Here is a 14,983-nt window from a genome sequence, read left to right as displayed (position 1 = left end):
AAAGTACTGCTAAAACTTTTAATTCCTTAGTGCCTATAGTTTTTTGCTTCAGTCTTACAGAAAGTAGACAGGATGGCAAGATGGTTCAGCCGGTAAATGCACCTGCCACCAAGTATGGTCATCATCTCTAGGCCCCACCCAGTAGGACTGACTCGGTAAGTTGTTCTCCTCGCCACCTATGCTAGGACACATGGACACACACATATGCTCACACAGACAAACAAATAAATATGTAAGTGTGCAACTTACAAAGAGCAGAGAATTATGAGAACACGGTGTGTTGGCTGCACTCATCACATCAAAGCTGGAGGCCCCAGGATTTATTCTAAGCAGTTGTCCTATAAGAAGTCAGCTTTAATGCTAACTTTTCATTTGTCACCATCATCCATCATTCTATCTATAAGATTTTAACAACTAACACATAGGACCATAGATTACACACTTATACTGAACTTGAATTATTTGTTTACAGTGTGTAATGTAACATGAAATGGTACAGCCAATCTGGAGAATACTTAGGCAATTTCCATAACAGAAATATTATGTCCCCTCCCCCCCAAAAATGAATACCTGCATTTATCCCACAACTAGAACATGAGTGTTCTCAGCTACCTTATTTGGAAGTCCAAAAGGAATCAGAATCTTGTCAGTGTGTGAATGCTTAACCTATGGAACAATCTACAGAAGTCGATGCAGAAAATAAAACAAAAGGAAGGAACTACTTTTAGGACTATCTCAAAAGGCTAATTCTACCTGTCCAACATTCTCTATAAAGTTAAGCAAGTATTTTTAGAATTTTGGAGCAATATGATTTTGGATTTTTAGATTATGTTTGCTTATTTTATATAATACGTTGCCACCCAAAATAATTGAAAGTTACAGGCAATCTGTGTTAGGACATGTTCACTGACCTAATAACATGAGTTATCACTCTAAGATTAATACTTTAAGATTAAAAGTTTATTGAATCATTACAGAAATTCATAGCTCAGTCTGTAAACAGGGATACAGACAAAGTACTTCATTTTCTCCCCAGGGTACCTTCTTCACATGGACTGCAAAACAGTCTTATTAAGGTCTTCCCAACATCCTGAAATACCTATCTTATTTGATCAAACATACTTCCACCCCAATCTCATCCATCAAAACCCATTTATCTGTAAGTGTTTTTTCCCCATGAAACCTGATTATACAGACTGACTTTTCAATGAGGAGCTAAGTCACCAACCAGGAAATGGAGGAAATGCACATCTCAGGCCCCTCCCCTAATTCAGTGACACCCAGCATTCCAGCAACATTCCCTACACTATTCCACAGTTACACTCAAGTGCTGGCTTTGACATTAGACCCTTTAAAAAGATTTACACTGGTGGAAATGTTTAGTCACTATCGCTGCACTGTACAGTTTGATTTCCTTCAAGTTTTATCTTTATCTAAACTACTTAATCCCAAAACGTTTAACAAGTGTTTTATGGAGAAAACAAACACCTTTTAAAAAAAGGGAAAGGGGTGGAAAGATGGCTCAGTGCTTAATTAAGAGCATATACTGCTCTTCCAAAGTTGACTTCCAGCACACATATGACAGCTGACACAGGCTATAGCTGCAGCTCCTGCTGCCCACCATGAATATAAGCCACACTGGTTCACACACTTACATACATGCAAGCAAAACACTCATACAAATAAAAAATAAATCAAAAACTATAAACTAAAATATTTATTCATTTAGGTAGTTTAGAATAGTTTATTTGAGTGGTGGGAAGGGGAGTTGAGAAGGGAGCAGAGGCAGAGAAAGAGAGGGCACAGAGGACAGAGAGAGGAGGCCAGCCACAACATGTGGAGAGAGAGAGAAAAGGGGCAGAGCAATTTTTGTTTTTTTATCTTTTACTTTTATTATTGGTTTGTGAGACCTGGTCTCTAAATATCCCTGGCTATCCTGAAACACACTATGGTGCTGGCCTTGGATCCACAGAGATCCAATTGCCTCTACTAAATGCTCCCATTAAAGATTGTCCACTACACCCAACTAAAATGATCTTTGTTAAAAGAGGGGAGGAAACAACAACAGGTTATTTCAATTCAAGAAAACCCAGTTTAAAAACACAGTAATCGGGGTTGGGGATTTAGCTCAGTGGTAGAGCGCTTGCCTAGCAAGCACAAGGCCCTGGGTTCGGTCCCCAGCTCCGAAAAAAAGAAAAAAAAAAAAAAAAAAAAAACCACAGTAATCTTATTTTGATCCCTTCACCTTCCATAATACACTGCAACCTTGCTAAATGTTAATACCAAGTATAAGTCAGTAAACTGTAAGTTTCTTAGGCATAAGTCTTAAACAGACCTGCTAGAAACAAGAGTACAAAGAAGGATGATGAGACACTGAGACTCTAATAAGTTTGTATGCTAGAAAGTTTTGTGTCAACTTGACACAAGCTAAAAAAAATCATCTGAGAGGAAAGAGCTCTAATTAAGAAAATGCCTCGGGGTTGGGGATTTAGCTCAGTGGTAGAGCGCTTGCCTAGCAAGCACAAGGCCCTGGGTTCGGTCCCCAGCTCCGAAAAAAAAAAAAAAAAAAAAAAAGAAAATTCCTCAATAAGTCCAAGCTATAGACAAGCCTGTAAGGCATTTTCTTAATTAGTGATTGATGGGGGAGCCCAGTGCATGGTGCCGTCCATGGGCTGGTGGTCCTGGGTTCTTTAAGAAAGCAGGCAAAGCACCCATGGGGAGCAAGCCAGTCAGCGGCACCCTCCATGGCCTCTGCATCAGCTCCTGCCTCCAGGTTTCTGCTCTGCCAGAGTTCCTGTCCTGACTTACTTCAGTGATGGACAGTGATGTGGAAGCAAAGCCAAATAAACCCTCTCCTCCCCAAGTTGCTTTGGTCAAGGGGTTTCATCAGAGCAATAATAACCATAACTAAGATAGATGCAAGACTGTTAATTTCAGCTTTTATCTATTTGTTTCCCCTGGGGGAAAAAAGCTAAAAGGTCTATAAAATAAGATGTAGCACTGCTTAATGCACCGGTGGTTCCAACAAAATGAATGAGGGAAACAATTGTTGAGAGACAATAATTTAACCCATATTTAACATAGACACAGAGTTGCTCTCTAAGTATACAGCTTAAAATGACTAGTGAGAATGATTTGTAACATTTGGGGGGAAAATCATAAGGACATAACTTTGCAAGAGAAAACAAATTTAACAAAAATATATGCCAAAAGGCAAACATTTAATCTAAAGGAGAATATTAAGAGTTGGAGGATGGCTCAGTGGTTAAGAGAAGAGCACTTGCTACTCTTGCAGAGGACATGGGTTCAGTTCCCAGAACAAATGGTCAATGACAACCAACTCGTAACTCCATTTCTAGGGGAACCAGTACACACTTGGTACACATACATACAGGTAGGTAAAACACTCACACACATAAAAAATATTTGTTTTAAGTTAAATCGCATATATTTAAAAGTAAATAACTAATGAATAAATGAGAACATAAGCATCAATACAAGTTACAGCACATTTATCCAGGTAGGAAGGAGCACATGTACTTACTTTCTGAATGAATTTCTCAACGCTCTGTACCACATGTTTATAGAACTGTAGAAAAAGAGAAAGAAAACGATTCTAAAATCAGTTTGCTAGATTAAATTTTTCTGATAACCACAGGCTTAAGAACTCTAAAGGTCAATTAAAATAATAAATTTTAGTCAAACTTTTGGGTTTCACATCATTCACCTTACAGGAAACTAGCTATCACACTGAATTTTTTAAGCAATCCTCTAAAACTTACGCACAGTGAATGCATCTAAAGTGTGCTGTGTAAAACCATTCTAGCTGGTCAGGGCAGAATATGCCTGTAATTCCAGTCTCAGTGAGGCTGAGACTGAGTGATGACAAGCTGGGGCCAATCTCAGCTACAGTGAAACCTTGTCAAAAAAACAAAAGCAAAGAAGTCTTTAAGAAAGCATACTTTGAAGTTTTTCATGAAATATACCAATTACTAATTTTTCAGACTAGTACTGCTGGTATTAACATACATGTTTGCATATTCTTAGAACCATTATCCAAAGAATCAGATCATTGGAAATAGTGTAAACTTCAAGAGAATAAGCTTATGCACACCAGGCCTATCAGATCCACTTAAAACAGACACTAACTAGCCTCTTTCATAATCTTAAATGTGCTTGTCACTATCTTTATACCTCACCTTTGATTTTTTTTTGTTTTGTTTTGTTTGTTTTTACATAAAAATATGGGGATTTACATGCACACTCACACACATACACACACAAAGACTGGCAAGATGGCTCATCAAGTAAAGGGTAAAGGTGCTTGTCACAGAAGCCTGACTGACAAGCTGAGTTTGGTCCCTAGGACCCACACAAAAGAAAAGAATTAATACATGTAAGTTTGTCCTCTGGTCTTTAAGCAGATGCCATGGCAAACACACACACACACACACACACACACGCAAACAATATTTTTAAACTTTAAAAAGAAATCAAGTAAATTTCTTCTGGGAGTAGTTACTAGTAATTAGGACTTTGGTTGGTTAATATGTGGCAATAATTCAAAAGGTAATTTAATAGCTGCTGGGTCTAGTTAGAGCTAATATTTTAATCACTAAATATTCATTCATATGTTAGGGGGTTGGGGATTTAGCTCAGTGGTAGAGCACTTGCCTAGCAAGCGCAAGGCCCTGGGTTCGGTCCCCAGCTCCGAAAAAAAGAAAAAAAAATATTCATATGTTAGTACCTACTTAATTAGAAGCAATCATTCATTTTTAATATCCTTGCTAGAAGGAAATCTTAGACCGGTAGACAAGAAACTATGTATGACTGATTTGAAAAGATTTTTTTAAACAAATTATCATGTGTTTTTCTCCAGAGTCCAACCTTTCCCTGTGGTTCCAGAGTATGGATCAGTTAATGCAGGCTCAAAGCTCACTGCATCAGGGCAATGAATAACTTTCCCTGGTCTCTTCCTAAAATTCAAGTACTTTATACACTTTGAAGCACACAATTATTTTCCATGATTTGTTTTCAGATCTATATACAACCAATAAGAGAAAAAACCAGCACACTAAATTTTATTTCCAAGTTTTTTATCTAGTGATAGTTAAGATTTTGCAGTCGGTGTAGTGACAAATGCCAGTATCAGAACACCTTTGTTCCATGGTGTGATTATATCAAAACTAACACCTGTACGATAAGGGAAATGCTTGTTTCAAAATTTGTTTTCTGTGTATGAGTGTTTTCCCTACATGTACACGTGTGAACCAGGTATGTGCCCAGTGGCCTTGGGGGTCAGAAGGCACTGAACCCTCTAAAATTGGAGATGACTGAGCCAGCTGTGAGTGACCTTGTGGGTGATGGGAACTGAACCCAGTCCTCTGCAAACCAGAGCACAGAACCTCTCTCTAGCTGGAAGATTCTTTTCAAAATGTGTTTTTTATGTAAATGTGGGTTTTTTTTTTAAGTGGCAGATTTATTTTCTACAAGGAGAATGTATTAATACTGTAAAGTTGAAGTAAACATATAAAATCCATTCTTTTATAAAACTAGGGAGGAGCTGGGCAAACAGTGAACAAGCATGCAGGCTGGAGTTCAGTTCTCAAGCACCCACAAAAAATCACGTGGCGAGCGAACAGATGCAGAAAGGACAGCTGTAACAGACATAAGTGCTTCTGTCCTATTTTGTTAAGAAGGTGTTTGTGCATATGCACATATATAGTGTAGAGATTTGTGTTGCTTTTATTCTGTCTCTTTCATATAACGTGATACAGATTGAGGTACAACTCAGGGCCACCTATTCTGAAATACACAGTGCACTTATGTTAGGTATGAGCTGGTAATTGTTGTCATTTGGAATTTAAGCAAGAGAGAATGTGACTGTATGTCAGGTTGTTTCAAAATTCAGATTAATCTTGACTGTCACTTAACTACATCTGGAATCATCTAAATACCAAATTGCAGGGCACACCTATGAGCACAGATCATTTGAGGTGGCAAATCCCACCTTACCTCTGGGCCATACCTTCTGGTAGCCACCCACATAGAAGACCAAGAAAAAAAGGAAGCTTTGGCATTTTATCTACTTGCCCTCATTCTTACCTGCAAGTCCATCCACCCTGCTGCTGAGGCATTTATTCTTTATGCTGGTGTTAAACCTATTTCTTCAGGAGTCTAACATAGGACTGAAAACTCGCAGCTCTCTAGGTAGCTTCCAGACTGGGATGACAGCAACCAGACTTTCTGCCTTTCTGTCTTGAGACAGCCATTGGTGGACTGCTCAAAGTACAGTCTAAAAACCACTTTAATAAATCCCATTTAAACAGAACCTCCTATTTCTTAGGGAGCTCTAACTAAATAGTTTATTTTCCTGTTACTGTGACAATATCCCAATGAAAGCCAATTCAGTACAGTTCCAGGTCAGTCTTCATGTCAGAGAAGTTATAAAATCAGAAACCTGAGACACTTGGTCACACACACATCCAGTCAAAGCAAAAAGAAACGGGCATGGCTCAGTGTTTAAAAGTACTTCCCAAATAAACTCAAGGGCATGAGTTCAACCTTCACATCCTGTGGTGAAGAGAGGCAGCTGTCCTCTAATTGCCAGACATTCACAAGCACACCCCACAGTGTGACAACGTTAGTTACCAAGTGCAGCAGCAGCAGCAGCAAATGATGAGGACGGCTGCTGCTACTCTGCCCCCACTATCTGTTTATACAGGCCAGGATTCTAGGATGGAAAATAGCTCCACCATCCAGAGTGGTAATTCCCCACAGGCAGCAAACCCCACGCCCATCTCCCAACTAATTCTAGATCATGTCAAATTGACAATGTAATACTTTCCCACAGACTATCTCAAAAAAAGGGGGTGGGGGGTGGGGGGGACACGATGCAGGAAGACGCCTGATACAGTCTGGACTCTACAGGATCCTTTGTGCATGGCACATGTATTTCCTCCCCACCCCCCCACCCACACACAAATATAAGGGTTATTTTCTTTTGAAGACACAAAGGTAAAACTTGTTACTCACCTTAATAGCTTTGATGGCTGCCTTTGTAATCTGGGTCATTTTTGCTTTAGAAATGGGTGGCTTATAGTCATTCAGCGAATACAACTGAAGGGAAAAGAAAAGCAAAGGTTAAGTATACCAGGCAATCATGAAACTACTAGAATTTCTATTTTTTATTCTCAATGAAACATAAAGGACATCGTTTCTAAAAAGTCAAGCTCAACAACACTAAGCGCAGAGGATGGGGAACCACAATCTGCTAGTACCTCCCCCTTGCTCTGTCATAGTCAGTAAGCAGAAAGAGAGAGACAACGTAAAGCTTAGACTCCTCACACACTATGGAGAGTACCGAATGGTGCAGCAACTCTAGAACTCTGCTTACGAGCTGGCAATGTGGCTCCGTGGGGGAGGGGATTGCCGCCAAACCTAACAACAGCGATCTGAGTTCATCCCCCAAATCTACAAGGTGGAAATGAAGAGCCACTGCCACCTGACAAGCTGTCCGTCCACAGGCTTGCTATGGGATGCACACGTCCCCTTCCCCCACACACATGCACACATGTATGCACACTAAATAGAAAAAGATAAAACACTACAGCAGAGCAGCTTCTCAACAGATAGTAAAGTCACTCCTGCTCCTACATCCACACCTAAGTGAGCTAAAAAGAACCATTCACATTACAGTTTGTGCCTCTGACACTGAATATGGTGGCAGACAACTTTAATCCCAATATTTGGGAAAAAGAGGCAGGCTGATCTCTGTGAATTTGAGGTCAGCCTGCTACAAAAGCAAATTTCAGAACAGGTCAGCCATAGCGATAAACAGTTGAGACTCTGCCTCAAAAAAGAAAAGGAAACACTGCACCTAATGATCAATGCAGAGCTATTCAATGTAAAGTCCATTAAAACCTCACTGAAAAAGTAGCAACAACCCAAACGAGGTGATGCTATGTTTTAACTGAACTGTCTGTCAGCCATAAAGAGGAGTTAGATCCTTAGATATATAATACAAATGAGTCTTGAGAACTGTTTAGGGAGAGGTAAGACATCTCACTAAATTGTCCATTTTGGCCTCAAACTGGCCATTCTTTGGCTTCGGTCTAGCGAATGGTTACGATTACAAACATGTGCCTGGCCCTTGGAAATACTATGCTAAATTAAAAAGAAAACTGGATAGGTAGCATATGAAGCCCTAGGTTTAATACAGGTATTGAGAGGATGGGGAAAAACTTATGATTAGCAATTCTTTGAAAGGTAATAAAAATATTCTAAAGTTAATTGTAATTATGGTTGCACAATGTGGTGAATATACTCAATGACCATAGTGAGATCGCTGACTTTGTAAAGCCAGTGCACACCTCTAAGCCCAGTATTTGAGAGAGATGTAGGTATGTCTATGAGTTTGAGAAAAAGCCAAGCTAGCTATGGATATACAGTGGGCCTTAATGAAAGGGGAGGGCAGCAAAGAATAATCAATGAATAATCCTTTTTAAATCTCAAGGATTCTAATGGTCCAAAACAGTCTACCTCTTGATCTATTTTAAAACTCCTCCTATAATGCTCAGAGAGAAATAATTTAAGAAAAATTAGACAATAGAGAACTGTGGTCAAATGAAAGCTGACTAAAAATTCTGCTGTGTTCAGTGATACTATGGTGAAGACATACTCTGAGCTTTAAGCCAGAACATAGACCAGTCTAAATCACCACTCCCCACCTGGAGAACACTTAAATAAGGCAAGTCCTTTTATGGTGGTTATAGTAAAAAAGGGGGAAAAAAATCACCACTTCCATCACTTCCCTCTGGGCAAAACCAAACTGCATTGAAGGTACTGGCCGCTCCCATCAGCAAGATCAGTCTCTACTCTCTGCTCTTGGCTCCTGCACTCTTCTCAGTCCCTGCCACAGTCCATTCTCTGTAGTCTGTTCAGATACTTTCTCCCAGGGCTTGCCCACTAGTTAACTTGTACCTCTCCCTACATCACCAATGAGGAAGGCTTTTATAATCCCTAGTGCCAAGCTTCTCTTATGTCTTCACAGGTCTGGTCAGTCACCTTTGAAGTCATTAATCTGCCTAATTATGTCTAATCTTTGAATTGTAAAAAGAACTGCTACAAAGGTAAAGGTGATGGTGACCAACACGAATAAGCAATCTAAGAAGTTACCTGGCTAAGGACAACCCAACTGTGATGCCAACAGAAAGCAATCTAAGATGCCAGTTAACATGGCAAGCAACCTTTCTCTTCAGTGTCCTCGGGGGCACACGTGTTCATTACATCATCTCACTAGAATCAGGTCCCAACACACATTAAGAAGGTTGACTCCAACTGTGGCAGTGGGGTGTAAAAAGAAAGACCGGACACATTTGTGGGCAATATCAACACAATAAAGTTGCTCTTATGTGGCCAGCAATGAGTCTACACCTTTAATCCTAGCACTAGGAGGCAGAGGCAGGTGAGTCTCTTGAGTTCAAGTCCACCCTGGTCTACAAAATGAGTTGCAGGACAGCCAGGGCTACAAAGAGAAGCCCCAATTGGGAGGAGGGAGTGTTCTCATGTTACACTTTAGAGGTTTCCTAAGAGAGGCCAAGCTTGAACTTGGCCACACTAAGCTCCTTGAATCCCTGCCTCATGCAATCATAGGTACACAGTAAACGCTCCTGCTACTAATGAGGGCCCTTACCTGAACAGAACCCAATGCAAGCATCATATTCTAGAACCTCCTAAAGGAGAAGCTGAGGACTACTCTCTGAAGTGTTTCATTATGCTGACAGAGCACTGACTAGTGAGGTGCAGTGCTCCTAATAGATCATCACATCTGTTCGGCTCTACTCTCATAGCAAGACACCAATAAACTTTGAACCAAAATAACCAAACACTCCTACCGCCGATATACTGAGACTCATCACCCAATTTTAATACAACATTCATACTATTTCAAACAAAATTTTTAAAAACATTTTTATTTCCTTCCTGATTTGACTAATACCCAATCAATCCTATGGCTTTGGAAGAGCCTAACAGAATTTATTATAGGTCATGTCCCAGAAGCTTCAAGAGACATCAGCACAGGTTCATCTGTGCCTTCAAGGCTGAGGACTCTAACCAAATGAATTAAGAGAAGGTATGAATCTAAAATAAAAATAATTCATCTCTTCCCAAAATAACCTTTTAGGGCTTTGAAAATATGGATCAGTGTCTCTCAAATCTCCAAAGATTTCAAAAGCCTAAGTTCCTGCCAATCCAATCTTGACACTTTCAAAATCGCATGCTGACCAGACATAATTGTTTCTTCCTCCTGTTCAGAAGGCAGTAAATAACTTTCAAAATGAAAAGAAGGACAAGAAGCAACAGGTAAGAGATGTTATCAGCTTCTAGAAAATGAAGTCAGTATCTGATGAACCAAGGAAACCATGATCACAGCACACACATAGCTGCTGGACAGCACACCCTCCTAGGGTCTCACTACTTTGTCAAGGGAGCCATTGTCCCACCCTATTACTGCAACAACGAGCACTGTCTCAAACCCAACCATCAGCAGTATCAAAACTAGACTTGACATGAAAACAAGTGCTGAAAGAACTTAAGTGTGAAGTAAAAACACTGTTCTTTGGGGGACTCAGGCATTGAGCCAGACTTCAGGTCTCTTGTTTAAGTTACCTTGAAAACTACCATTTATTTCCACAGACCATCCTCTTCAAAAGTCCCAGCCTCCACTATATTTAGATATAGGGTCTCTTTGGAGGTGATTAAATGACATCATATGGACCCCTTAGGGCTTTGGCTCACACATACACAGTCCTTTGAGCACCCCATCCTCCCTTTCTCTGTGAGAAGGCAGATACGCATCAGCCAAGAACAGTTTCTCCCAGGAACTCACGGTCAGCCTTCACTGCCTAACCTCAAGAACTATTAAAAAAAAGTATTTTCAACTGTTTAAGACACCATAAAAGGGAGCTGGAGAGATGGCTCAGCGGTTAAGAGCACTGACTGCCCTTCCAGAGGTCCTGAGTTCAATTCCCAGCAACCACATGGTGGCTCACAACCATCTGTAATGGGATCTGACTCTCTCTTCTGGTCTCTGAAGAGAGTGATGGTGTACTTACATACATAAAATAAATAAACCTTTAAAAAAAAAAAAGACACCATAAAAATGGGTTATATGAAAGTTTCCTACCAACTAGAACCAATTAGAACATTGGGAAAAATAAAATATAGTCATAGCTCTTACAAATGTATGTCCTCCAAATTGGAACATTCTCTCCAGTAAAAAGGATCATCACATTCAGAAAATTCAAAAGGCAAACTACACACAGAGGTTAAAGATAAAACATATCAGACTCAGGAAGTTCTAAGATGCAGGTTTCATCATGCTGGACAGGCCCTTCATGCTGCCAAAACTAACCCTAATAAGCTTACTGCTTTGTCCAGCTGTATGGGTGCAACTATTTCTTTGATCTGTCAACAGTGTCCTGAGATAAAGGTGTTTATTCATTTCTTGCTAGGAATAGTCACACAACAACTGGTGTCCAAAGGGACTACTTAACCAAAAATAAGACAAAGAGGAGTCATTCCACAGCCCCAGCAAATGAGGCCAATCTGTCTAAGGGTGGAGAATCCATAAGGGATAATCCCAATATGACTACTGTTCCCCAATATGAGGGAAAGGGCATGCCTCCTTGTGTAGCAATAGCTCTGTGTGGTGGGGCCATTTGAGTAGAGCATCTTTTAGGAAAGGGGAGGATGTTCCCGTAGCATTGTGTAATGTGTAATCAGGCTATAGTGGTAGTTGTATGTCTTTATTTGGGCCATAAGGCATTCAATTGAGGTTCATCTTTCTGTCTACAAAGAACACAAAACAACTAAAAAACAACATACGATATTTTATTCTCTATATTGGCCTCTAACCTAGCACACACACACACAGTAGAAAATAAGGATGACATGAAGGTATTGATCTGCTGTTGGTGAGAAACAAACGTATCTGTCCTTAAAAACCCTTATCAGATATAAAGATTTGTAACCTGGGGTAAAAATTAAACAGTGAAAGAGATTATGAAACAGAAGAGAGGGCAGTCAGGAGGGTCAGTGACGTGGCTTCTGTATAAAGGCGCTTGCTGCACAGGCCAGCAACCAGCCTGACACCTTGAATCCGTGAGGGAAAAAAGCTGAGAACTTATTCCACAGAAGTGCTATACTCCGCATACCTACCCCTCATTGTATACTAAGTACTAAGGTACTTTCTAGATCTTAAATATAGGAGAGACAAATTCAGAATGTAGATGAGGCCCTTAACAATGAACCGTTACAGAAAGACTTGGAAAGGAAGGGGAATTAGTGCCCTGGAATATGCAACAAATTATACTGAGAAACCACAGTGGCAGTCAAGGTAGGCACAAACTAGACCCTGCTTCCCCTGGCCCCTAGCCAAGCAAGCAACTGCTAGGCAACCCCACTGACCTGAGGCAATCATTGTTTCCAAGGCTCACTGCCTCGTCTCCTAACCTAGGCCTAGTAGTACTGGAAGCTTCTAACCTCCATGTAATCTAATCTAGGCCTAGAATGTTTTCAGTGTCTGAGACTGCTGAATACACTCCCCTTTCTTGTTCTCTAATCTCCGGCTGGTTGGTTCAAACTCCTCTGCAAGATAACGGATTCAATCTGGCTTCTTTCTCGGCCTTTGAATTTCCTCATACTAACTCTGGCCATCCCTTCTAATCTTCAGACTCCTCCTTCTCTGACTCATTCAATCTTCACCTGTGTTATTAGCGTGTTCTCTCTCTAAAGCCCGTCTCTGTACAACTGTCCTGGTAAAACTGCCCCCTCTCTGTCTGCACTGCTCTCTCTTAAATCACCTCTCCTGTTCTTTTGAGAGTTGAGCATATCCTATTCTATCAAATCTTTCTCTGATTTGTTACTTTGTCTGCTACCCAATCAGACATCACTTTCAAACATGGCTGCTTTCTTCTACAAACTAACTTTGCCTTCATTCTTTGTGATTAAAAGTGTGTGCTAAGGCTGAGTCACACCGCAACTATAAACAGGTTTTCCCAGTAGACTACACAATATCAGGTTCACAGTGTGATCAACTATCCTGCACCAGGTGAGCGTGTGCAGGCAGAAGTGCATAGCATCCCCAGAAGCACTCCAGGATGAGGAACCAGGAGAGCTCATGAAAACTGACTCCAACCAGACTGCTGCATCTCATCAATGCTCTTCTGCCAGAACAAGTGACACAATCTCCTCATGGTTGGAACTTGTACATGGAACTTGCCAAGCCATTATCATTATCATATCATTATTATTCTGCTATCTACTGTTTCCTAAAACAGGTACTTCCTCAAAAGGACAGTCAAGGATGTTCAAAGATCCTGCTCACTCTTTGTGAGGTTTCATTATATAATACCAACCACTGAGTATCTCAGATTTAGAAAATACTGAAAGAACAAAACTAATTAGTTTAAATAAATGTACCCCCCTCCAAAACAAAAAAAACAAAAAACCCACCACTCACAGAAGCTATAAGGTTAATAATGAAAATCCCTGTGCCCACACCTCGCTATACCCCTATGAATTATTGGTCAGAAAGCCCCGCCCCATTCACTATAAATCATAAAGCCTATGGTCACTGATGCTGGTTGTATGCACAAATTAGATGGTAATTAGATGGTAGATCCCTTTTTTGCTAGCACAACACAGTCCTGGTTGCAGGACTTGGAGAATTCCAACTGTTCATGAGCTGAATGACACTTGCTCTCTCAGCTGACTTTCTGGAATACACTCTACAATCTGCTGTGTAACTGTCCCCAACAAACCTGCCTGATTATAGACTCTGCACACTATGAGGACACCAGGTAAGATTTGTCAGTGACAGTGATGGATAAGACCACTATTTTCTCTGTTACTGTAAGCCAGGATAAAAAAAACACTGTGGCTGGAGAAATCCCAGGCCTCAAAAGGAGACTAACTGCTTTTTAGGTTGCCTGCCAAACTACCTTCAGATATCTGTGTTTAGTATTCCTCTGTTCAGGAAGGATATACTTCTTTGTATGGTGACTACTGCAGAAACTTACAACCATTTATACGTACTAAAAAGAAAGAAACACTGCTAGTCCAATCTGAGCCAGAAGTTGGGGGTTGTCACCAGACCAAGCTCAGAACATTACAAAAGAGGGGGCAGATAAAATACTAAGATATAGATTGGTAGATTATTTCTTCAAACTTGTGTGAGGTTCACCCAACACAGACACACAGAAAGCACCGGGTTACTATAGTTTAAAGAATAATTAGTGTAATCTATAAAAGCCTATGTGTTGTACACTTTAAAAGATGAAATGTATAGTGTGAATATGTCTCAATAAAACTGTTATCTAAAAAAGCAAGGTATGGTGGTATACACCTTTAAACCCAGCACTCAGAAGGCACAGGCAGGGGAAACCTCTGAGTTTAAGGCCTGCCTGATCTACAAAGTGAGTTCCAGGGCAGCCAAAGCTACCACTGAGAAACCAAGTTTTGAAAAACAAACAAACAAACAAATAAAATCTCAAAGGTCTCAAAATGCTCCAAGTCTCATGAGGTCCTCCCCACAGTTATGGAAGCAGTAAAGAACTGGTGGGAGAAAACTTTGTAAAGCAGCCTAGAAGCTGAGCAGTCAACTCCAGGGTCCCAACTATCAACCATGCTGTGAAGAACCTTTCAGCTGTCTTTAAGTCACCATGCTCTTCTAAGTGACCTCAATAAGTTCAGATCACTGAGCCACACTTGGACACAATCCTCTCCCACATGCCTTACCTGAAGGGAACAGACATCAGTTCCTGACTCTTTGGGAGAAGTCACACAAGAGCTTTGTACACTTTTTAAAGAGAATTGTTCTCAAGCCTCAACTCCCAAGATAAAGGATGGATGAATATGGCTCACGTGGCTGTCATACTTAATGAATTTTGTCAAGCAACTTCAAAATTATTTTATTTAG

At 40.4% G+C, this 14,983-nt stretch overlaps 1 protein-coding gene across 18 annotated transcripts in view; it reads right to left on the bottom strand.

Moving 5' to 3' along the window:
- Window positions 1-14,983, bottom strand: part of Scaf8 (SR-related CTD-associated factor 8) — a 188,191-nt gene that overhangs the window by 154,748 nt on the left and 18,460 nt on the right. For 17 of the 18 annotated variants that reach the window (XR_010062890.1, XR_010062896.1, XR_010062898.1 and 14 more), the window contains 2 exon segments: window positions 7,036-7,119; window positions 3,545-3,589 (listed from right to left, as the gene is read on the bottom strand). Coding sequence is in view for 11 of the 18 variants with exons in the window: in XM_006227858.4 (XP_006227920.3) it covers window positions 3,545-3,589; window positions 7,036-7,119 (129 nt within the window). In the remaining 7 variants the exon portion in view is untranslated. 18 annotated transcript variants of the gene reach the window in all.

The sequence above is a fragment of the Rattus norvegicus genome, chromosome 1, assembly GCF_036323735.1.
Source record: "Rattus norvegicus strain BN/NHsdMcwi chromosome 1, GRCr8, whole genome shotgun sequence".
In the NCBI taxonomy this organism is placed as follows: Eukaryota; Metazoa; Chordata; class Mammalia; order Rodentia; family Muridae; genus Rattus; species Rattus norvegicus.
The sequence above is the reverse complement of the archived record's forward strand: the minus strand, read 5'-3'. Positions and strand labels throughout refer to the sequence as shown.